Here is a 26,247-nt window from a genome sequence, read left to right on the forward strand (position 1 = left end):
TTTTTTACATCTTAAGACGACGGTGCAGCATGACGGATAGCCCTCGACATCTTTCTGGGTGCTTGGCAGCAAATACTGGGCGCTTGGCAGTTAGTGTATGACGATGGTCTTCAGGCCTATTGCACGATCTGCTGCTCGGGGAAGACTCTGCTAATGTGCGATGACCCAACTTGTAATAGGACGGTTAACAGTCGTAATACACCATCTACTGCCAAAAAGCAAGCCCCACGGCTGCCAGCACCCAGATCGCCGATGAAGGCTACCAGTCTACTGCACCATCTACCGCCAAAAGGCAGTTAGCAGCTGCTGCTGTGTAGCAATGCAGTCCCACGTCTGCTGGCACCCAGAGGACATATGGTGACGGTGAGCTCAGCTGAGCTGAGCGGGCTCCATGCTTGCAGTGGTATGTTGTCTGCACAGGTAACCCAGGTAAAAAGGCGCGAATCTATTGTCTGCCGTTGCTGTGACGGGGGGGGGAGGGGCATGACGACATGTACCCAGAACCACCCGCGACACTGTTTTGCATCATCCGGGCATTGGGATCTCAACCCAGAATTCCAAGGGGCGGCAGAGACTGCGGGAACTGTGGGATAGCTGTGGGATAGCTACCCATAGTGCAATGCTCCGGAAGTCGACGCTAGCCTCGTACTGTGGACACGGTCCGCCGACTAGAGCACCTAGAGCATTTTATGTGGGGACACACACAATCGGCTGTATACAACCGATTTCTATAAAACTGGCTTCTATAAATTCGAACTAATTTCGTAGTGTAGACATACCCTAAGGTGCCACAAGTACTCCTGTTCTTTCTAAGTACCCAGTATTTTCTCTCCATTAAGGAACTATCGCACTGTAATCAAGTCCCCTTTTTGATAAATTAAACAAATTGAGCTCTCACTGTGAGGCATTTTCTCCAGCCCTTGAATAATTTGTGTGACTTCTTTCTGCACCCTTTCCATTTTTTCCCCAACATCCTTTTTAAAATGTAGGACATCAGAATTAGTTGCAGTATTCCAACATCAGTCTCAGCTCTCACCTCCCTATTCCTCTTTATAGGGCCAACAATTGCATTAGCCTTGTTTGCCACAGCATCACACTGGGCGCTCATGTTCGGTGGCCTTTCCACTATGCCAGTCCCTAAGTCCTTTTCAGAGTGTCTGCTTTCCAGGGTACAGTCCCCCACTCTATAGGTGTGGCCTACATTCCTTGTTGTAGATGCACAACTGTAACTTTGACTGTATTAAAATGCATTTTGTTTGAATAGGCTCAGCATACCAAGCAATCCAGATTGCTCTGTGAGTGCTCTGTCCTCATCAGTATTTACCACACCGCCAGTCTGGGTCATCCTCTCCCCCTCCACGTTGAGGTCATCTATCCAGCTCCTCACAATCAGCCTTTTTCTGGTTTCAACTCCTGGCTTGCTCACTCCTCCTCTTCCCACAATTCCCCCCCACCCCCCCAGACTTCAACTTCCATGTTGACAACTCATCCAACCTCTTAGCTGCACATTTCCTCACCCCTACCTCATTATTCAATCTGCAGCCCTAGATCAACTCCCCTGCTCCCCAAAAGGGCTGCTTACTTGACTTGGTCTTTATCAACCACTGCTCTCTCTGCTGAGCTTCCCCTCCAATAGCACTAGGGATGGGGGTGATAGTTACTCAGTCTTACAGCGTCCATCAAGTATTGGAGGCTTCTTGACTGCTCTGACTCTCCTCCCTGCTCTTTCTATTGACAGGGTTGTTGATTCTCTTTATGCTCCTCTCCCCTCTTCACTTTCAAGGCCCTTTAAAATCTATCCCCAACCTACCTCTATCTTTAGTTTTGCCTTTGCAGCCTCATGACCAGCCTCTTTTAAAAGGGGGCTCATTTTTAGGTTCCAAGTCTTCAGGTTCAGTTGTATTGATATGTAAAATGAACACTACCAATGTGTTCACTCTGCTGTACTCTACAATCCATCACACGCCCACACTGAACCTTATGAAAGACACGGTTACCAAAATTTTATTTTTCTTGGTAGTCTTAGAACAATATTAAAGTACTAGTACAATATTTTAATCCTTCATTAACAATTCCATTTTCCCTCAATTCATATCAAGCCTTAGTCACCTGGCTTCATTTTTTGTGATCAGATACCAAGAAGCTTTTCTGCATCATTTGTATAAAATGGTCTTTCCATAGACACATGTAATGTCTGAATATATAGAAAGATGTTTCATGGTTGATTTTTGTTGGCTCATTTGAAGATCTATTTCAAAATCAACCTAGCGCAAATAAGATGTTACAATGATTTAATACTTTATAAAACCGATCATCCTGTTTACGCTAAACCAGGTTGGGAAATAAACTCTGTTAGAATTCTTCTTCAGCATGTTTGCATCGACAGTGTTTCAACTGTAGCAGCCTCTCCACAGTATCAGCTACTGTTCGTTCACCGTGCACCTTGTTATCTCGAGTACGGATATTAACTGTTCCACTTGCCTTCTCCTTTTCACCAACAACTAAACAAAGCCAAAATCCACAGATTAATATAATTTTTGCTCAAGGCTTGATTAAAATAAATAAATAAATAACCAATCACTTTTCTTGGTTAGTTTTTCTTGTCAGGCATTAGTGCCTGACAAGATAATTGAATCCTACACTGCATCCTCCTTTGCCCAATCCCTACACTTAAAGCTACCTTTAGTAATTCCAGCAGACACACTGAATAATGAAAACCCTATGACTGACGGTGCTTCTGTTAACAATACTTGTGTTATACTTCTAGGTCCAGATTCTCATCTTTGCTGCACAACATCAAGACCCAGCATAGACTCATGAATGCACTGAGATATCTAGGAATGCAGCCTGAATCAGAGATTAGAATGTGGCAATCCTCCTTTAGAATACACTTGACATGGGAACAATCAAGTTATTGCAAATCATTTAATGCGATCTTTGACTGAGCCAGTCTCTTGCCCTGTTGACTGAAAGGCACCAAAATATTTTTCCTGATGCAGTGTCAATGTATCGAGTCACTAAACAGCAATCTCTTCAGCTAACAAAGCAGCAGAGATTGGCTCCATAGCGTGTACTGCCCAGTCATGCACAGCTGGAAGGATGCTGGCTGTGAAAGAAACTTAAAAAGGAATTTACAGGTATAGCTGCTGCTTCTGCCGCACTCACTCACTGGGAAAATGAGTTAGACCAAATTTCAGTTGCGTACAAGAAAAACAAGTCAACTACTGTATTACATGACCACCACACGCCATTTCTTTACCTAGGATAAAATTATACTGTGCAAGCTGAGCATTTCTGATCTTCTTGTTCAGTGTACATCCAGGATCCACATCTACATCAGACATTAATCCAGCATCATGGAACTGCTGTCTGACCTAAGTAATAAAATGACAAAATCTTATTTAAACCCTCAACCATGAGAGAATATGTAGATTTGAGTGAAAGGGATCATTTGAGGTTTGACAGCCAAAAATTAAAATTAGATCTCTGTTTTAATTTCATTCAGAGGCAGACACATTTTGACACTACCCTTTGGTAATGCCAAAAAAGGTGTACAGGGCACTGAAATATGGAAGAATGGTTTGGACATGGCAGGAGATCCTCGCACACACTAAATTACTAAGCAATCTAGTACCCAGATCCATTAGGGTGGATACTCTACGAGAATTTAGCAATGTTGAAGCCAGGAAAGCTATAGGTCTTTGTGATCAGAAGATCCTTTAAAGTTTAGGCCTGATGAGTTTGAAAGAGATATACACAGCACTATTTGTGTGGATTATATTTTGTTTAATACTGTAAACAAAGACCCCTGTCTCTTCCTCCCCCATCATCATTACTCAAAATGCACGTGAGCATTGAGGGTCCACCTGAGTGGAGTCAGTTGCAGGATTAGGATATAAATGTAAAGATACTTTCTCCATGGGTTTTCCCTCTAGCTGAAGAGGTGAGCAATTTCCTTTGCCTCCACAACCAGAAACATTCTCTCCAGCATCAACATTTGTTGTTTGGATATCCAGAATCCAGACTTCATGCTTCTGATGATTAAGTTCCATTTAGAATTTAGGCAACTTAATTTATCATCTGAATACAATATAATTTACTCACAATAGGAATTTATATAAATTTGTTAATTAAAAACAGAACTTAATGACAATTAAGTAACTCAACTAAATCACAAATTTATCTTGGAACAAATGAAGTCACCTTTTGTGCATATTCATCACATGTTGGTCCCACCGGCACCACCATCACTTGCTGAGGAGACAGCCAGAGAGGCCTTCAGAAAAAAAACAATTATGTAGTATTTAGTGTTCTTTAACTCTTTTAGACATGCTTAATCCCCTCTTACACCATCCAGAGTGTTCACTCCCTGGTTGGACAATAAGTTTATTTTTCAACGTTACCATTTGCCTGCATAGTTTTCTGTTAGGATAGCAATCATTCTTTCCACTGATCCTAAGATGGCCCGGTGAATAATAACTGGCCTTTTCTTGTCATCACCATCATGGCTGTAAATAAAAGAAATATTGTAAACTGATTTAATATGCCTATAATAACTGACAGGAAAAACTAGATTGTGTAACTACTATACACTAACATTTTTAGTTGTACTCACCTCACAAAGGTAAGGTTAAATCTGACTGGGAGCTGGAAATCTAGCTGGATTGTAGCACACTGGTGGTATCGGCCAATGGCATCTTTAATCTTAATGTCAATCTAAGAAACAAATCAAACTTTTAATAGAGAGTCTATAAGTTACAACGATGCCCTCTTATAGCAAAGAGATTTTCAAACACGTCACACTGAGTCTGATGAAGTGGGTATTCACCCACGAAAGCTTATGCTCCAATACGTGTGTTAGTCTATAAAGTGCCACAGGACTCCTTGCTGCTTTTTACAGATCCAGACTAACACGACTACCCCTCTGATACTTCACACTGAGTGAAATATATTCTAAGGAACCATGTGAATATATCATCTATGCCTCTCTTCAGCCCAAGGTAAGACATAAATGGCTTTTAGGGCCTGGTGTTGGGCCCCCTGACAGAAATGAATACGGCAGGAGATTCACTAATTCAAATTAAATTCGCACATTGGTTCAGTGCACTGAACTCACTTTTCATGGAGTTCTCATTTGAATCTATTCAATTGTACATGGGAATAACTTTAAAAAGTCAAACTGAACAATTATCATCAAAACCAAGACTTCTGCAACCTGTAGGTGAACAAATCCCAGGCCTATTTAACTTAAAATATAAGATAATCAAAGGTGTCAGCATCATAGCCTACATTACATGCTAAAGGGCATACCTCCATCAGTGAGGGCTATCAATTGAGGAAGAGACCACTGGGTAATGAAGATCATACTCCTTTATTTTGGATTGCTCAGTTTCATCAAAGCAACTTGGCTCCCAGATCTGAATGCATGCATATTATACTTTTCTTTTAAATTCAGGCTGCAATCCTGAAAAACCCTTGGCTGAAAGTTAAGCATGTAAGCAAGTATTTGCAGGATCTGGGCCTTAATCATTTAGCAAATTGTCCCTATTATTCCACTACTCTACCGCGGAGGGGGGGAGGGGGGGGAGAGAGAGACTCTTATTTATTTTATTTACATACAAAGTCAAACTAATAAATCAGTTTAAGCTGTTTTACTGAACAAACTCCCCAGTGACCTTCAGAATCAGCTGGTCAAAACAAAAAGTGATTTAATTTTTATTTTTTGGGGGCGGGGACAAATAAACGTGGTGCCATTTGTTGTCCAAGTATTTTGATGGAAGTCAGTTTTCTGGATTTTTGAACACTAACAGATAGTTATTCATCAAAATTCTTAACAGAAGTGTGCTGCTTGGTATTCTCATTAATTTAGTCATCCAATCATGAAGTAAAAAAAAAAAAAATCCCACTTAGTTTAGGGCTTGACTACATGCAGAGCTGCACCAATTTAACTTAAGGTGCAATTTTAAACTGTTTTAGTTAAACCAGTGCAAAAGGCTACATGGGTAACTATTTCAATTTAGCTTTACTCTATTAGGAACAGGTTTAAGCTAACCTGAAATGTATTCACACAGATGTAGGCACCAGTCTAACTGATTTAATTATGTGGATGCAAGCTTGTGTATAGACAAGATCTAAGGTGAACAATGAACATTTGTAACCACCAATAGTTTGCTAACAGTCCACAAGGTGAAATTTGTTCAAATCATTCTGTGAACAACTAACATACATTCCTAGAAATCAAATCAGTTTGCTACTGATCTGTGAACAGAAAAGTAGGCTATGTTTATTGAATAGCTTATTCAAAACAAGTAATTTGACAAGTGTTACTCAGATGCCTGTAAGGGGCTTATTTTTCCTTGAAAAAGGTGTCAATACAATTCTAACTCCACTTTCCCAGACAGTTTTTGAATGCAATACTCATGTGAAATTATTCATACAAGAAGAATAGAAGCACACTATAGTAGTTACAAAATTGCAAATACCAGAAGCGATATTTTGCTTCAGGTAAAATTGTTCATGGCTAGTGTATAATTAAAACTTGAATATGAGAAACCAAACTAAACTGCTGCTTTAAAAAACAAAAAAAAACCTGCGAGAAGTTACTGATCTCTAAATAGAATATTCCCAATATACCTAAAACTCTTTCATACCAGGCCTAATAGTGCCACCTTCTGTTCATGCTTCCTAATGAGTTATCTACTTGCTCATTATAACATTAATCCTGATTGTTTTGTCTGTATAAATTGGGTTGATTTGATGAAATAGAAAAATGTTAAGCACAAAACAAGTTCTTGGAAGTTGTAGCATCTAACATGAAAACAACTAAGAACTTTGCCTCACTACTTCAGAGTTAGCCATCAAGCTACATACGGGAGGGAAAAAATTACATCCCGGGAAAGCATACAACTCCAGACTGAGTATCTTGAGACAGCATAAAGGACAGAGGAATTTATTTCAAAATGTTTGCTCTCTAGGGATAGGCTTTGATATACATGACTTAGCAATTCCCTCAGTAATACATTTTATTTTAGATCCTCCCTCCGGAACAGTGCAGGATGCTTTAATGAAAAATTAAAACTACTCAATGCACCTGGCTGAGTCTACAAAGCTAGATCATGAGTGAGTTTGTAGGATGACACTCAGAACTGGGGTCTGTCAGGGGATGGATGAATCCCAAGCCTCTCGTGATTAAAAATACCATAACATCTACTATCGTTGGGAACCCCAGAAACTATGGGATTTGAAGTACTATATTTCTTTGAAGTTCTCTAAGAATTGTTTCTAGTGCTATTCTGCTGTCTATCCGCCAAAAATAATGTTCAAGTACTATAGTGCTGAGACACTTACTTAGGAAAGATGCTAACAATGTTTTAATTTACTAACCTTAGGTCCATAGAAAGCTCCATCCCCAGGGTTCAAATCCCACTTCTCACCAAATTCATTGAGGCTGTTTTCAAGTTGCTGGAGAAAAGATACGTGTGATTTTAGTGTTTCACTTTGTATTTATTTCATGTGCCTTATTTTTTCTTCCACGTAGTACAGTGTCAGATCCACACACAGAGAGTTAGTGAATACTAGGTCATTCATTACTTAATTGTCAACAATGCTCAATTATAACTGGGGACCCAATCTTGCTTCCCTTACTTGTGCAGTTGAATTTAGCAGTACTACTGTTATGATTAAGGTGCAGCTCGGCTCTTGGATGGTGGCTCAAAATTCTGATCACACACATACTTGAGAAAAACCTATCTTGATTTCTTCTCCATTTTAAGCAGTCACATCTTCTGGCCCTTTCTTTAAAATGAATTAAAGTTCTCATATCATCATCCACCATGATCTCCATACACTGAGAGCTGCTATTAGCCCGTGGCAAAAAGAATTAAAAATGGCTGTACAAGCTGAACTGCTTACAGCCACAGCTGTCACCAGTCCACCTGGAGGCCCATTTTTTCCCCCCCTCAGACATTCCACTTTCCCACTACTTGAATATACAGCTAAAACTTCTACACCAGGCCATTGAAGTTACCTATTACCTTTTCAGCTTGATTCCACACTTCAATATCTCCAAGGAACTTTTCAGGACGAGTGGAGAGGTCCAGTTTGAAGGAAAATCCAAACACACCATACACAGCTTGCAAGAACTCCAGACAGCTCTTTATCTCCTCTTCAATCTTTACATGAAGACAAATCATACGTAAGGCTTTGTGTTGCTTGCATTTTAACACTTATCATCTGATTCAACAATATGCTTTACCTGCTCCATGGCACAGAATATGTGAGCATCATCCTGCTGGAACCTCCGTACTCTAGTAAGTCCTGTAAGGGCTCCTGACAGCTCATTACGATGGAGAACTCCAAAATCTGCCATACGCAGCGGCAACTCACGCCATGATCTTGGTCGATGGTCAAACATAAGGCTGAAGGAAAAGGTTCATTATTTGAAATTCATTCAGGATTAAACTATTAAAGATCCTCAGTGTACATTCTGATAAGCCAGATGCTAGCAATTTCAGTAATACCTACAAGTTGTAATACAGCACAGAGTCAAACCCAGAGAAAACTTTCAGGGGGAAAAAATTCAGGGCTGTTTGGAAGAATGATAAAGAAGGTTTTCCTAAGAGCCAGACAGCATCTGAGTCAAATATTAAAAGCTGGCTTCTTAAACTTCATCTGTGAAATGGTGATATGTATCTTTCCCCCTCCCCCCCCCCCCCCCCCCCCACTCGTATTCAACAGTTTCTGCCATTTATTTTGGTCTTGTGCTGGTCCATTCAGACTTCTGAGGATCACACTGATGGATCTGGCTTTTCTCTATTGTTCTGTATAATGTTTCTCTAGGTTGCCCTTTTTCTCTCTCCAGATGGTGTCCATATTGTCACTTTCCATGGAAGTAGTGTTGGTGGCATCTTTAAGGTGTCTCTTCAATATGTCCATCATCATCATCTTACCATATTTGGTTCTTTAGATTGGTTTGCTCTACTTAGAACAGGGTTGGGCAAACTTTTTGGCCTGAGGGCCACATCTGGGTGGGGAAAGTGCATGCAGGGCCATGAATGTAGGGCTGGGGCAGGGAGTTGGGGTGCGGGAAGGGGTGCGGTGTTCAGGAAAGGGCTCAGGGCAAGGGTGCAAGAGGGGTGCGGGATGTGGCAAGGGGTTCAGGGCAGGGGATTGGGGTTCAGGAGGGATGTGGCAGGGGGCTCAAGGCAGGGGGTTAGGGTGTGGGGTGCAGGAGGGGTTCAGGGTGCAGGCTCCAGCCTGGCACCGCCTACCTCGAGCGGCTTTGGGGTAGCAGAGGTGCGCAGCAGGGCTAAGGCTCACATACTTTGTCCTCCCCTTGTTGATGAACAAACCAACTTGTTTTGCTGTATCTGCCAAAAGCTATGTCTTCTCTTCCATTAAGGCAATGTCATCAGCAAAAACAAGGTCACCCAATTGTGCTTTATCATTTGTCCATAAAATTCCTCAGTTGCCTTCTGCAGTTACTTTCCTCATGACTTAGTCAGTGACCAGGACAAACAATACTAGGAACATAATACACTCTGTGCCTTACTCCAGTTGTCACTGCAAACCATTGGCTGACGTTGTCGCCATCTCTGACTACACATTCAGCATTATCATATAAATCTGTGATTACTGTGATTATTTTTGCTGGTATTCCATAATATGCCATAATTCTCCAGAGACTGTCTCTGGGTACATTGTCAAAAGCCTTCTGGAAATTTATAAAATGTATCACAAAAGGTACTTGCCACACCACACTTTGTTCTATAATATGTCGGAGAACAACAGTATGGTCTGAACATGATCTCAACAGTCTAAAACCCACTTGTTCCTCTCTAAATTGAAGGTCCAGGATGATGTTGCACATGATTTTGCCGGGTACTGAGAGTCATGTGATTTCTCTCCGGTTATTGCAGTTGGTAAGGTCACCCTTCTTTGACAATATTACTATAAGGCCTCTCTTCAATTGGGTTGGGTTCTTTTCTTCATTCCATATTCTACCCAAAAATAGAAGGAAAGTCTGGACAGTTATTTTGTCACTTTCTTTAGGCATCTCTCCAGTAATGTTATCTCTTCCAGTTGCTCTCTCATTTTTGAGTTTACTGATGGCTTTTCTAACTTCTTCCACTGTAATGCTCCTAAATCAATATCAAGCTCTAATGCTAGGTCTTCATCATGTATTTTTAGTAGTTCACGTGGGCTTAGTCTATTTAAAACAGCCTGAAAATGTTCTCCCCATCTTTTCCTTTCCCCTTTTTCTGTAATAAGACTCTTTCCATTTGCACCTTTAATAGGCCCTCCAGGACTGCTAAAGTTTCCTGTTCGCCATTTGATTGTCGTATACAAGGTTCTAAGGTCACCTCTTTGGCTACCATATTCAGTCTCTTCACATTAATATACGCCCTTTTATCTCTTCTATCACTCCTTTTTACCTTCGTCTAGAGCTCTGTATTCTTCTTGCCATTTGCTTGTCTCTTCACATGCGCTTTTGCTTTACGCTTACTCTCTTTTCTACTGCTGCCCAAGTAGCATCGCTAATTCATTCTTCCCTTTTAGATTTCATTCTTATTAGAACTCTTTGCACTTTGTAGAAACCACTCCGAAGTTTTCCCTCAGAGTATCAATGTCTTGGTCTTCTTCATTTAACTCCATTAGAACACTGAACCGGTTATTTAGTTCAAACTGAAAAGCACTTTTTGTGCTTGGGACTTTTAATTGTGCGCTATTGATGTGCGGTCTTCTTTAACCTTCTTCATCCTCTTAACTTGATCGTCAATGTAGCGATACAAAAGTTATGGTCACTGCCCACATCTGCTCCCCTGTACATCTCTCTTCCAGCAAGCTGCAAAACATTCCTGAAATGCAGAAGTGATTTATTTGGTTCTTTTTAATACCATCTGGAGAGTTCCATGTCACTCGATGGATTTCTTTATGAGAACATTTTGTTCTACCTATCACTACCTTGTTCATGCTGAAAATTTCTATCAATTGTTCACCATTCTGGTTCATGTTCAAACCCCTGCTGCCCATAATTGTATCCAATCCATCATTGCTACTTCCAACCTTTGTGTTAAAAAATCGCCCATAGTCACTATGTCATGTTATGTTCTGGGACCTTGGTTAACACATTCTGTAACAAATCATAAAAAGCATCTTTTCCCTCATCTGGCATTTCATCAGTTGGCTCATAGCATTGTAGGACAACGAATTTAGTCTGAAAGCGAACGGGGATAATTCTTTCATTGACTGATTCCCGCTCAGTCAGTGGCTACTCTACTTCGTTTGACATTAGGATTGCTATGTCAGCTTCATGTCTACCATCCACATGCCTGCAGTAGATGATGGCCATATTTGTTTCTCTAAAAGTGTAGTTTGTTCAAACTTGTCCATCTACACTCACGGACATCAAGATGGTACCTATTCATTTCCTTAATTACTTGAGCAGCTTTAGTAGCTTCTTACACTGTTCTCATACTCCAAAATCCAATTTTCATCATTGATCTGGTCTTCAGCATAGGACTTCTCAGGACATGGGTTTCCTTACGGTTCTAACCAATGCCAGTCATATTCTTCCCATAAAGTTCACCCATTGCATACACTGAAAACTGGCACTGCACCTATGCACAAATACCTATATCAGGCATACAATGTTTTGGGGATCAAAGGAGGCCGCCAGTTTTGAAAATCTAGCCCTTGCAATGATTGATTAATAGCATTCATAACTGTATCTCACTGAACTTAGGCACTGTAGACTATATGGTCCTTAATTATCAGATTATATCACCCTTGATAGTGTTTCAAATGTGGATGCCTAAGCAACAGGTCTGTATGTCAGAGGTGCAGACTACTCAAAACCACCACTAAAGCAGAAATGTATACATCTTGGCATCAACTAAAATCAACTTGAAAAAACAAGAGAAAGAGAAAGCTACAGAGCTGAACTGAAGATATCAATTAAGAATGTTCCAGTGCACTGGAACAGCTAGAAATTCATAGGTGATCTTGCATCAAATTAAGCAATAGTATTAAAATAAATTATTTAAAAAAATACCAGAGTGCACCTGGCTTGGATTTTTTCACAAATCAAGTGGAAAATATGAAAGCTAGAGCTAGTTCAAACAAATTGGCAATATTTGATGAAACAGGTGCTATATAAATACCAGTGTCCTGGGCAGTTCATGGGCTTCAGAGCAAAGATTTCCTTCTCCACCTCAAATGAAAACATGTTTTCACTGTAATGCTGCCAGTGCCCTGATGTAATCCAGACTTTGCTGTTGTAGATGTTTGGAGTGACAACCTCCTGGAATCCTCGCTTCCGATACTCGCTCTGAAAGAATAGACCCAAGAAATTGAAGAATTAATAAGGAAGGCTAGAATAGCAATGCTCAACCTGTGGCTTAAAGCCACATTTGTCTCTTTAAGATAGCGTTTGCAGTGTATGACTCAATAAAAACGAGCAAAGTTGCTCCCCTGAAACATGCAAGGCAATAATGAGCTAAACAGGCAGGGGCTGCCAAGATTCCTTCCCATTCTTTGCAGCAGCCAGAGAGGGTGAAGGGGTGGGGAATAAGAGAAGAAACATATTTCTCCATCCCAGCAACCATAGAAGCAATTGAGAATCAGTCTCCATTTGTTAGTCACAAAATAAGTGAATGCGCCTCGTGATATTGCATTGCAATGTTTGCACTGTATTGTAGCACAAATACATAACATGGTGCAGTGATGATATAAATACAGTATCACAGCAGAATGTCAGCATGTTTTCCCCATCTCTTTTGTTTTCTTATCTTATATGCCATTCTCCAAAAAGTAGCTCTCCAACTCTGCCAGGCTAAATTCAATAACCTATTAAACAAACATGCATTAAACCACCCGCGTACTGTATACTACTATATAGTTTTTTAAAAGCAGAGCCCATAAACATTTAAAATTAATCCCAATTGTATTGCTATATGGTCTTCTAACACCCTTTTAGTGCTTTGTCTAGAAATCTTATTATAAAACACAGGAGATAAAAAATCCAAAGATATTACTTACCCTAATGAATTCAATTAATGTGTTATAGATGTAAGCTCCCTTTGGCAAGAAAAAACAACTGCCAGGACTGAGCTCATGGAAGAAATATAGTTCTTGGTCCTGTACGAAAACATTGGTACATCTTAGTTTTATCTGATATGTTTAGATTCTGATCATACTCTTTTCCTTTCCCAATGTTACAGCTAAAGTCAGGCCTGAAATGTTCTTACTACACATCACTATCCAGACTACAGTATTGTTTAGTTTTTTAAACTTAACATACTGTAAAGTAGCAAGGGGCAGTAGATCTGATATGTTTCCCTGTGTAAATATCCCCCGTCAGGAGCAATAGCTTAAGGTTAAGGTTTAGGTTTCCTATTTTAATATTGATGTTCCTACATATACCTGTCATTTCACGTATCTGTGAGGAATGTCTTCTTAACTACACCCCTCAAGGTTCATCTTATCTGTTATTACTGCTAACAATAACTAGTCCTGCTGTGACATTTTACTTCTCCAAAGCGCAGTTCAAATAATTAATCAGTAAGCTGATACTTCGCTAGATTGTGTTCCTGCTTTAGGGCAGGAGATATTTTAGCGCATTGCTGTCTCCTTTCTTGAAATAGAAACAGTAGACTAACAGTTTATTCAGGACTCTATTAATCACCTTGTCTAAAACAATGCATTTTCATTAAGATGATTTTATTTTACTGGAGGACAAAGAATAAAAAATGTAGTGTAACTGAACACTAGAAATACACATCAGCAATAATCAAGAAGAAAAAAGTAAGAGTATATAATGGATTCTAGAGATGTACAAAGAAAAATCTCTAAGCAATGACAAGCTATAGGAGCCCCCTCTAGGAACAAGCTTCCTCTTGGGCTTCAACGTAGCACTAAAATAAACCCCGTTGCAGGCTATAGATCTCCTGCTTATCCAAGATTGGAGTTTTCATGTTTTGTGCACAATTACTCTGTGTAGGACAGTTACCATCCTGTTTAGGTTTTTGATTATTCGTGTAAAATAACCAAAAACTCTCTAGAAAGATGTTTATTTGTCTACAGTCCATTGTAGTGGTTTTGGGGCTCCATTCTGAAGAGGACACTCAATTATGCAACTTGTTACTGTATTTTCTGTGAATCACATCACATCTGAAATCTGAAGCATTAGCAGATAGGTGCTGTCTTTCACATGCCCTTTTAAATCACTGAGTAGTCTCTGGTCAGAATTTTAAAAATACACTAAAAAGTTTGTCTTACCCGTCCAATCTTTCTGTGATCTCGATTTTTAGCCTCCTCCTGGAACTTCTCCCATTCCTTTAACATTTTTACATCTGGGAATGAAATTCCATAAAGCCTTTGGAGGGTTTCCATATCAGACTTGCCTTCCCAGTATGTTGAGGAATTCTGAAGACAGACAAAACAGTGTAGTATAACAAGGACAACAGCACCTGCCATTCTGACTGCCACTCTACAAGCTCTGTGATATGTTCTTTAAAGGCATGCAACAATTAAAAACTGAACAGCCATAGTTAAAAAATGAAACTGATAAAGGCACTATGTAAAAAACACAAGCATGAAAACAGAGCTCTTAGATTTTTAATGATGATGAACATTAAATCCACACATTACAAAATAAAGATCCCTGACTGTAGCAAAGATGCACAAACACAAGTCAGCTGGCTGTGTGAAAAGGTGGTTTAAAGATTTCCTTCACTGCCCTCTACTCCTGGTGCTGCTCTGTGCACAGTCAGTCCCCTCTGTCTGCTCCAATTTACAATAAACTACAAGGAGCAGCTACAAGGGGCAAAAATTACAAGCCAGGATTGGCATAGCATACGGTGTACCTAGCTACACCCCTTTTCTTGAGCCATGGCCCCTCTCTTGCTATGCTATCAGCAATGAGCGTAGGCCTAGGCCCCCATAATCTGACTGCACCACTGGAAGGTCACTCTGACATCAGGATGCTCCTCCCTCAGGTGGGCTAAACTAAGTTTCTGATCAGATTATACTAGCAGTGTGGCACGAAGGGCCAGACCCCCCCATTCTCCCAGAGATTTGGGCCATGATGTCAAAAGATAAATATCTTTGTTTAAAATTAGGCATAGAATCTCAATGCTTACCTTATGGATTTTTAATGCCTTTATTTTGCCGGTATGTCTGACATGAGGGCCCCTGCACAGATCTATCAAGGGACCACACCTGTGAAAATGCAAACAAAGACAATGCTCAGTTAGCCCACATTATGTTAGTAAATACTACAGACACTGGCATTACAGTGTGTGTGTATATATATATATATATTTTTTTACCTGTACACTGTAGTAGTTGGAGTGTTGACTTTTTCATTCAAGATCCGACACTTGAACTTATTATACTGGGAGGGAATAGAATGGCAGAGTCCATGTTAATTCTTCATGACTTGAAACTTCAATTCAAATCGCAAGTATTTGTTATGTGCTATTGCCACTGTATGAAAGAATCTATTCTACTAATTTAAAAGAACCCTTCAATGTGTGTTCATGAACAAACTAATTCCTCTCCTCCGATCCCACAAATGGGAGAGTATCCTATGGAATGGGCTAGATATAGAGATTAAAGGATGGGGAACAGCTTTTTGTAGCACTTGTGTGGCCTCCTATTCAGCGTAGACCTTCACAAAGAAATCCATTTTGGTCTATATGGAACAACGTAGGTTCATCTTGATCTCTGGCCATTGGGTTCCACAGCTGAGGGCACTCTTCTGAAAAAGCTTTTCTGATGCTAAATTCTGAGAGGTCTTGAACACATGCAACTCCCATATTATTCTTTCACTCATCAGCAAGGAATATATGACAGTGTGGTATGAAGCTTTTATCAGCATCAGTTTTGCATGGACACACTTCTGAGGAGTGGCAAAGTTCATTCAAATCATTTGGAATTTAATAACTTGTACAGTATATATGAGGATTTAGACAAAACACTCAGAGCTCTATTCACAAGGGGGATTGCAGTGTTTCTTTTAAAAATAGGGCAACCAACTATATTTATGTTTCCTTCGAAGCTTATAAAATTGCTTCCCCCCCGTAATCCTTGTGTAAACACCAGTATTACTGCTGCTGATCTCTGAAAGAAAAGTAATTCGGCTGACAAGCAATTAACCTAAGAGCCAACAGAAGTCTAGAAAACATGACCTATGAGGAAAGATTAAACAACCCCAATTTTTTCAGTCTGGAGAAGAAAAGACTGAGAGGGGACATGATAACTGTTTTCAAGTACATAAAAGGTTGTTATAAGGAGGAGGGAGAAAAATTGTTCTTCTTAACCTCTGAGGATAGGACAAGAAGCAATGGGCATAAATTGCAGCAAGAGTGGTTTAGGTTAGACATTAGGAAAAACTTCCTGTCAGGGTAGTTAAGCACTGAAATAAATTGACTAGGGAGGTTGTGGAATCTCAATTACTGGAGATTTTTAAGCACAAGTTAGACCAACACCTGCCAGGGATATGATCAGGGGTTCTCAACCTTTTTTCTTTCTGTGCCCCCACCACTCCCCAACATGCCATAAAAACTCCATGGTCCATGCGTGCCACAACAACTGTTTTTCTGCATATTAAAGCTAGGGCCAGCATTACAGGGTAGCAAGGAGGGCAATTGCATGAGGCCCCATGCCACAGGGGGCCCAGTGAAGCTAAATTGCTCAGGCTTCAGCTTGAGCCCCATGCGGCAGGGCTTCAGCTTTCTACCCTGGGACCCAGCAAGTTTAATGCCAGCCCTGCTTAGTGAACCCCCTGAAGCCTGCTCGCAGCCCCCCAAGGGGCCCCAACCCCCTAGTTGAGAACCACTGTCTGGACAATATTTGGTCCTGAGTGCAGGGGACTGGACTAGATGACCTCTCAAGGTCTCTTCCAGTCCTACAATTCTATGATTTTCATTTCTTCTAAGGTCTGTTCACTCTGTTAATACTGAGCAAATGGAGTTCAAGCAAAAATGCTACAATATTGGAAAATGCTCGTGTCTACTTCAGCACTAGTAGCCATCATGGTGATTTAATGTATGTTCATCTAGTGGACATTACAGGATAACACAAGAGTCCTTGTTGCTTAAAGTAGTACAGAAATTATTTCATACTCAGACTTAGTGCTGTCATCTAAAAATTGATTTTAAGAGCTCGCTGAATACAGCTTCAGACATCTGTAAAGCCAGAACTTACTATCACCAGTGTTTTACATTCTCAAAGAGTTATAATCCCATCCCATTCATGTTCACAACATCTATGTAAGCTATTATTCCAATTTTGAAGACAGGGAAACGAAGTAACAGAAAGACAACTTGCCCAGCGCCATGATGTGAGTCAGTGGAAGAATCAGATTAAAAATCTGGTGTTTCGGGAACACAGTCCCATGATTAACCCTCATTCCCTCCATTTAAAAAACTAAGAATTGGTATATGTGCTCACCTTTAAATATTAAATATCCCATATAAAAACCTATACCTTTGGAAATATATTGTCAATTTGCTGCACACATCATCAACGGTACATTTTCCACTAATACTAATAGGAGATGCATCACTAACGTTCCACAGCTAACATTATTGTGCAGGTACAGTAAATATAAAACAGTCTAGAACAACCTACCTTAAACATTTCAAGTAGAGTTTCCTTCTTAATTTCCAGTCTTTCAAATGGTTGTTTTTCCTTCATGATCTTCTTGCATAAGGTCTCCAAAGCAGAGAAATCATTACTGGACACACCTCTACAACAGACAAAAATAAATTTGCCTTATCTCTTACTAGTAATCTCTGCCGTAGTTCTGCCCCCACAACATATCAGCTCATGCACTAGAGTCATTGCAATGAGGGAAATAATTTTTATCAGAAAAAGGGCTGGTCAAAGTACTTTGCCTCAGGAGCAAGGGGAAGCAGGAACTAGACTGTGACTCAGACTCCCCAGCTTGTGATTCCACTCCTGCTCCTTGGGTAGCACAGCTACGCATTCTGCCTTTTTCTTGGTCTGGCATGTAGGGTTACAATCCAACCTTCTGGAAGTGAAATGAAAGAACCTACCCATCCTCGAGGTACATGTCATAATAAAATCCATTTTCTATTGGTGGGCCGTAGCATAAACATCCACCATAGATTCGCTCCATAGCTTCACCCATTATGTGAGCACTTGAGTGCCAGTATACCTAATGAGAGGGATAAAAAGGGGATCAGCTTGAGTATTTATGTACAAAGCATTTCAAGATCCTCTGAAATCCATACAGAAGTCTTTTGATGATTTGTTTTTACAGATACTTGAAGGAAGAGATCTAATATTAGAGCCTGTTGCACGGTGGGAAAAGATTCACATATCAATTTGCCAATTTACCCCCCAAAATCATGAGTAATTATCTGACAAATTGTACTTGCTCATCTTTACATCCATTAAGTATTGGCAAAAATTATTTCATAAAAGTTCTCTCAAATGGTTGGGGAAGGAGAGAAAATTCACTTAGTAAGTTGCACAAATGTTAATTGACTAGCCTCATTTACTATAGTCATATATCATCGATCTACTTTAAAATAGCAGCAATGGAGCAGTAATACAGGCTGGGATCCATGAAGGGACTTATGTGCTGTGATACAGCATTGCAGCACCTAACTTCTAGGGGCCTAGAGAATCAGAGAACTACACTGCGATCCACATAGCCCAGTTAGGTGTCTAGGCTCCTATACGATGAGTGGGGAGAGAGGGGAGGCACCTTAGAACGTGATCCACAAAAATTCAGCACACTTGGCACTGAGCCACCCAAGCTAGCCAACAGGAGATGCCAATGACAGGGAGTGTGCCAAGTCCCGCCCCTCTCTCAGAGATAGGCACCAAAGTCCCTGCAGCAGGGAGGTGCCTATCTTTGTTTGCCATCCACAAACGGGAACCTGCCGCCTGGAGAATCAGGTGGTTTAGACACCTATGCTGCTTGTAGAAATGAGTTAAGTGCCTGCCTCACTGTACACAAAATGGACGGAGGAGGAAGAGCCACCATCTGTGATATACCTTTTAGCCCAGTGATTAGAGCACTCACCTGGGATATGGGAGACCCAGGTTCAGTTCCCCCCTCTCTGCCTGAAGGGGAGAAAGGATTTGAACAGGGGTCTCCCACACCTCTCAGGAATGTGCTGTGATCACTGAGCAATGGGAGATTCTGATATGGGGCACTCCGTCTTGCCCGTTGAAGCTATTCCCCTGAGGATAAATAGTGAAAGTGTGACTAGGTGGGTGAGAGACACACACTCTCTGTAGTCCAGTGGTTAGGGCACCCACCTGGGAAATGGGAGACCCTGAGTCTAGCCCCCCCATTCCACTCCCTCTTTCATTATTTCTCTCTTTCTCCCCCCTCCCACTCCATCCCAGATTTCGGATGGGACCCAATCCGGTAAGCATGCTCAAGGGGCACCTATTGGATTGGGCCCCGCATATGACTTAGGAAGCCAAAAACTAAGCTTCCCCCCCCAAGCCTCCCAGGTTCATGAATTGCTCTGGGGCTAAGGCAGGAGACAGTTGTCTGGACCCTTATCATAGATTCTAATCATAGAATATCAGGGTTGGAAGGGACCTCAGGAGGTCATCGAGTCCAACCCCCTGCTCAAAGCAGGACCAATTCCCAACTAAATCATCCCAGCCAGCGCTTAAAGTGGGGCAGCAGTGCTCATGCCACAGGATCTAAAACTTAGGGAACTTCTACAGTTGAAAGTTAAACGCTGAGTGGGTTTAGGTGCCTTGTGGGTTAGGCAGCAGGCAAATGGGAGTTTCATGGATCACAGTGGTGCTGCGCACAGGGACTTAAGTGCTTAAACTGGAGATTAGGCACCTACATTACTTTGTGTATTGAACCCACACAATACTTAGTTTGAAAGATACAATTGGAACATAAGGTCTTGATCCTGCACCTGTGCAGGAGTTTGCAACATCAGGGCCTAAGTTGTTAATAAGTCTTACACATACAACATGGGATACATAGCAAATAGTCTGTCTTTCCACATGATAGGATTTTTTATTAGTTTGTGTTTTCAATTAAAAATCAAATGAAGACAAAAATTACACTTGAACATTAATTTTACAAAGCTACTATTTTTAGTTTTGTTGATAAATTAAAACCAAATCTATATGACTGCAGCATGTTTTTAAATGTACATATCTGAAAATGCAAAATTATACATCTTACCATAACTATAACTTGTCCATGTTGCACATAAATAGAATTATTTTGTATGCCTTAAACTATATCATATGTGCAACATGGCAGAGTTAGTTGATATAGGAACAATAAGTATGAATTTAAGATCTCAGCTATAGAGTTGAGTGCTGCTTGCACCGAATATCATTTTTGAAGTGTACTTAATACTACTTTCCATATTTACATTAATCTGAATAAGCAACCACTAAAATAAAAAGCTCCATGTTTATGACGTACAAAAAGACACTAATACAAAAAAACCCACATTAAATGTAAGATTAAGATTGCAGATTTAGAGGCTTATTCTCACCACAAGAGTTCTAACATAGGCTTAATTACCACAACTGCTAGCAAAGCAATTGCTATTAATACATGCCAGCATACATATATCTGCAGTAGCACACATCTTTCTTAAGAAGTAGTTAGTAGAAAATAAGGTATGCACTGCACAGCAATTTTCATTCTTTAGTCCACAAATGTTAAAGGTAGTTATGCTCACTGAGGACTAAGTTCAGGTTTTGAAGTTTCTCATCCAAGGGAGGGAAGAACCAGTTTAGTGGAAGATACTTACTGCTTGAGCATCTTCATCTTCAAACTTGAGCAGTTCCAGGGTACAGTCTTCCTCCAAGGGACGGTCTAGATCCCAAACCACTTTGTTCACTTTAGCAATAACGGTGTTGTCAGCTAAACCTTGACTATACAATAAATAATTTGTATGTCAGCTATTGGAATCAACAAATGGAGACACTCCCCCATAACCTTTCCCCTGCGCAGTCAGGATGGGATTTTCAAGAGTGCTTAGTATTGACTTAAGTCTGCTTCCACTGAAGTCAGTGGTAGAACACCCATGGATGGCAATGGAAGCAAAGTTAGACCAACACTAAGCACTTAAGAAAATCCCACACACATTTTTTTTTTTTGGATGAACAGGAAGAAACTAAGGGTAGTTTATTTAGCAAATTTCCCACTGTGGCGCACTCTTACTAACATATTTGACTTATTTAGGGCAGTACTTGCTGCTAATATGACCCTTCTGCAATAGGAGATGCAGCCTCTTTTAAGCAGGTACCTGAATGAGATCAGATTTTTCTTTTTGAAAACTTCAAGTAGGTACTATTTCTTTTACATTTGTCTTCACTAAAAAAAAAAACCTAACAATTCTTAAATATGATAAGTTTGGCAGTCATTTGAACTTTAAACTGAAATTACTAAATGTTTGAGCAGATCAGTAGTTCAGATGGATTGACCGCAAGAGAGAAGCACACCATGAGTGTTTCTAAAGTACTTAATTTAGAGCTGAACAAGTCTTCAAGAAAGACCTAGTTTATTTCACCTCAACTTAGAAGAAATCAATTCTACTGGAGATTATTTGATGTCTAAGAACCGTCCCAATATTGTTCAGAAACATCCACTGATACTGAACTCACCCTGACCTTAACGGAAACACTAAATGAACATAGGTACAATCTTTATTTTTATGATAAAGGACACTAAATTAAAGTTTGAGGCCAAATTTTCAGAGACTAACTGTTTTGACAGATGAATGAACATGCAAACAGCATGTGCATGAACTGCCAGCCTTAAACATATGTACCAAGAAAGCAAAGAGACAAGCTTTTAAGTACAATGAATAACCTAGCCACAATAGGGTTAGTGTTTCCATTTTGAAGTTTAAGGTCTTATCATTTTAATTTTGAGCATCATAAAACATGACCATGAAGTTTTCCCAAGATGCTTACTACATTGCCCAAAACTACAATAAAAGTTTAACCATTTGATATACATCTGAAGTTAGGGTAGTGCTCTTTTTGACGTGTACCACACATATGTAGGAAAATGGTTTAATTAAGATATTTTTATGGATGAGTCTCACTGAAATTAACAGGTGTGTCACCCACCAGTCTTCCACATGTCAATGCAGAACAGATTAAGTTACGCGATGCAATAGCACCCAATCCTGCAAACACTTCAAGCATGTTTGTAATATTATTTGCATGGTTGATTAGTTCCCAACTCAACAGGAGTAGTCATTTAGTAAAAGTTACTCACATGTTTATGTATTTACAGGATCCAGCCCATAAATAATGATTTAATTTTAGAAACAGCATCTTCATAAGGCAAAGAATTAGGTTTTGAAACGAGAAAGCGGTTTAGTTTGAATTTATAGCAAAAGCAAGATTGCTAAAAATAATGCCTTGAAGAAAATTAAGTTGTGCTAAGAAATAAATAACCCCTCATGCTAAGGACTATAAAAGATCACAGATGCAATTTGCAGTAGTTGTGTCTGAAACTGATAGCATAGGTCACAGAAGTCAGTCATACCTAATTCCACAAGCAACTTGATAAGGAGTGGTCTTCCAGGATTCAGCATCAACCTGTTTGCCATCAGGTAATGTGACTTTAATGGGTTTGCTGTCTTTTGCAGCTCTTTCTGCTAGAAGCGCATCATGTTCTGCTTTAAGTTTATGATACCTCTCTAGACGCTCATTGATATATTCAGGCCAGGGATTCAGCTACATATAAAAGAATGGAGGAAAGGAGAAGTATTTAGCAAAGACTTCCAGTTCTAATGACAAATAACTTTAAAAATGAAGCAAAGAAGGTAAATTCTTTTGAAGTGTCTAAGTGACTTAGCAATCTGAATCTCATTGATCTTCAAGTTATTTGGGTCCTTATGAAAGTTTTAGTCAGTATCCTTTTTCAAAAGATAGAGAGGGGCCAGGCTAGTTTCTTAGCAAAACAAGCAGCTAATGCGATGCAACAAGAATTTGAGAAGCACAAATTCTACTGTAGCTTAATACACACTGGAAAAAGCAAGCTGCTGACGTTATCATCACAATAATAAATAGGGGGGGGGAGAAAGAAAAATCTAACAGCACATTGTTTCAATTACAAACAAAAATTTTTTATATCTTATGCATCTCAAGATCTCCTACTTCCACCTCCTAAAGGTATAGAAACTCTGACTCTACCTTATTCTAATTAATCAAATCCTACTAACATCCCAGCTAACCTGTATTGATGCTCTACCTTCCCTATCCATCTCCACTTCCTTCTTCCATTCCCACTTTAACCTGCTACTCTTCCCATTTACTCCTTCAATAGTCTGCATCCAGAAGTGTTGCTAAAGCAGTTTAAACGCTAAGTAATCATAATTAATTTCTAATTTAAAGACAAAAAAACTTTAGCTAAATTAAGATGAAGATGATTTAAATTAAACAAACATTTGGCTTGTACCTGGTTTATAGTAAATTGCTTAAAATTCTAATATGCCAAATAATAAAAATTTCAGAAAGTACATAGTTAAGAAAAAAAGATGCTTTTCATGTCTATACTACTATGTGTTCTCATTTGCTCAAAATTAGAAAACTTAGCCACTAGAAAGACAAAGGTTATATCATCATTACAAATGCATCCCTCAGCCTGGTGCAAAGCAGAGGACTAATAGTAAAAAGGGAATGACTACAGACCGCTCTACAAATCCAGTGTAACCTGTTGTAATAGCAGCAAAGAAACAAAAACTATTTTGTAACTATTTCACTGCTGCATGTCATTACTATAAACCAGCTGGAGCATAAGAGCACCCACAATAGTACCTGTAATGAAGCGGTTCTCAAACTGTGGGTTGGGACCCCAAAGTGAGTCGCAACCCCATTTTAATGGGATCACTAGGGCTGGCTCAGACTTTTTGGGATGGGGGCCAACGCCTGAGCCCCACTGCCCAGGACCAAAGCCGAAGTGCAATGGCTTCAGCCCTGGACGGTGGGACTCAGGTTACAGGCCCCCTGCCTGGTGCTGAAGCCCTTGGGCTTTGGTTTTGGCCACCCCGCCCAGGATGGTGGGGCTCGGGCTTTGGCCCTGCCATCTGGGCTCAGGCTTCGGTCCCCTCATCCTAGGGTCATGTAATAATTTTTGTTGTCAGAAGGGGGTTGTGGTGCAATGAAGTTTGAGAACCCCTGGTGTAATGCATTAGTGTCCTTGGTACAATATTCAGCAATACAATTAAATTGTTTAAAAGCATATAAATGAACTGGAAATTTACCTCTGTGCAACCCCCATCACCAGATCCTTCTTTCATTTTCTTCTTTCCCCATTCCTTCTTTTCTTCCCCAGCAGCTATCTAAAAAGAGAAATAAAGTAAGATTAGATTCTCTCCTTTCTCAATGTCAAGTTTATAACTGTATCTAACTCTACAGGTGATGGAGAAGGTGCCCATTGGTTTAAGCACAGCACAGGGCTTCAGGAAGTCTTGAATCCTAACACCAGCTCTGACAAGGATTCTTCATATCCTTAGACAAGTCACTACCTCAGCTTCCCCAGTTCTAACTGGGCACATAAGACTTACCAACTTGTTGTGAAGAACAGTAACTCCCCATTTCTAAGGAACACACTTCTGCTCTATATACTTTTCTGTGTTTTGCTTTATCTTTTACTAAATATGCAAGGTGACACTATAATTGGCAGCAAGCTGCACAGGGCAGGGACTTCCTTTTTCTATCCACCTGTAAAAACACCTTGCACGGGTATGGTTCTCTGCATTTTTAAAAGAGTGCCGCCTAGAGCTTGAAGTCCAATCTGAAGTGTCCCAAGATCACATCACTTTTAAATCACTGGTTAAGAGATGACAATTTAAAGTGGAAAGGGAAATATGTGTATCAGCACTAATCTCTAAGGTGCCACAAGGACTCCTCGCTGTTTTTGGAGGTTTCGCTATGCGCTGGCCATTCCCTATACGTGTTGTTTTGCAGGGTTTCAACTGGCTTCCTAGGGCCGGATCCTGTGCAGCCCTTGTGCCCGCACAGAGCCCCGCTGATTTTACCAGGGATCCACGGTGGCGCAGGGGTCCCGATGGCAGGACCAGGGGAGCCCCTTATCCTGCGCGCTCTGCGGGGCAGGAACAGCACCGTGCGGGCGGGACCTGCCCCGTTGGCGCTGCCAGACCACAACCGCCCACAGGGCCGGGCCGGGCTAGGATAGCCGGCTCGAGCGAGAGGGGAACCCGCCGCCGGGCCGGGCTGGGACAGCCGGCTCGAGCGAGAGGGGAACCCGCCGCCGGGCCGGGCCGGGACAGCCGGCTCGAGCGAGAGGGGAACCCGCCGCCGGGCCGGGCCGGGCCAGCCGGCTCGAGCGAGAGGGGAACCCGCCGCCGGGCCGGGCCGGGCCAGCCGGCTCGAGCGAGAGGGGAACCCGCCGCCGGGCCGGGCCGGGCCAGCCGGCTCGAGCGAGAGGGGAACCCGCCGCCGGGCCGGGCCGGGCCAGCCGGCTCGAGCGAGAGGGGAACCCGCCGCCGGGCCGGGCCGGGCCAGCCGGCTCGAGCGAGAGGGGAACCCGCCGCCGGGCCGGGCCGGGCTGGGACAGCCGGCTCGAGCGAGAGGGGAACCCGCCGGGCCGGGCCGGGCTGGGACAGCCGGCTCGAGCGAGAGGGGAACCCGCCGGGCCGGGCCGGGCCGGGACAGCCGGCTCGAGCGAGAGGGGAACCCGCCGGGCCGGGCCGGGCCGGGCCAGCCGGCTCGAGCGAGAGGGGAACCCGCCGGGCCGGGCCGGGCCGGGCCGGGACAGCCGGCTCGAGCGAGAGGGGAACCCGCCGCCGGGCCGGGCCGGGCCGGGCCGGGACAGCCGGCTCGAGCGAGAGGGGAACCCGCCGGGCCGGGCCGGGCTGGGACAGCCGGCTCGAGCGAGAGGGGAACCCGCCGGGCCGGGCTGGGCTAGGACAGCCGGCTCGAGCGAGAGGGGGACCCGCTACAGGGCTGGGGCTGCCTGAGGTGAGCCGGCCCCCAGGGACGAGCCGGCTCAGGGACCGGGATGAAGGGGCTTTTCGCCCCCCGGTTCAAACCCAGGCCCGGGGCCAGAGGGTCCGCGAGTCCAGAGCGCTGCGGGGAGGGACCCACACACAGCGGCCCCTGAGACGGGCGCAGCACTCACCTGGCTCCCTGGCGCCGCCATGCCGCTCCCCGCACGCAGCCGGGCCCGGATGCCGGTCGGAGCGAGGCCACGCGCAGGCCCAGCCGGCTCTGGCAGCTGATGCAACTGGAGGC

At 42.0% G+C, this 26,247-nt stretch overlaps 1 protein-coding gene across 1 annotated transcript; it reads right to left on the minus strand.

Moving 5' to 3' along the window:
- Positions 1-1,988: 1,988 nt before the first annotated feature.
- On the minus strand, positions 1,989-26,247 carry TARS1 (threonyl-tRNA synthetase 1). Its single transcript, XM_054032437.1, has 19 exons — positions 26,135-26,247; positions 24,255-24,332; positions 22,535-22,725; positions 20,784-20,907; positions 18,063-18,184; positions 17,635-17,752; positions 15,330-15,394; positions 15,141-15,219; positions 14,278-14,424; positions 13,039-13,137; positions 12,162-12,328; positions 8,255-8,417; positions 8,034-8,171; positions 7,384-7,461; positions 4,616-4,716; positions 4,404-4,508; positions 4,204-4,276; positions 3,260-3,374; positions 1,989-2,501 (listed from the first exon to the last, which is right to left on the minus strand). The coding sequence occupies exons 1-19, from the start codon at positions 26,153-26,155 to the stop codon at positions 2,353-2,355; spliced, it is 2,133 nt and encodes a 710-aa protein (XP_053888412.1). The 5' UTR covers positions 26,156-26,247; the 3' UTR covers positions 1,989-2,352.

The sequence above is a fragment of the Malaclemys terrapin genome, chromosome 6 (assembly GCF_027887155.1).
Source record: "Malaclemys terrapin pileata isolate rMalTer1 chromosome 6, rMalTer1.hap1, whole genome shotgun sequence".
NCBI classification, from domain to species: Eukaryota; Metazoa; Chordata; order Testudines; family Emydidae; genus Malaclemys; species Malaclemys terrapin.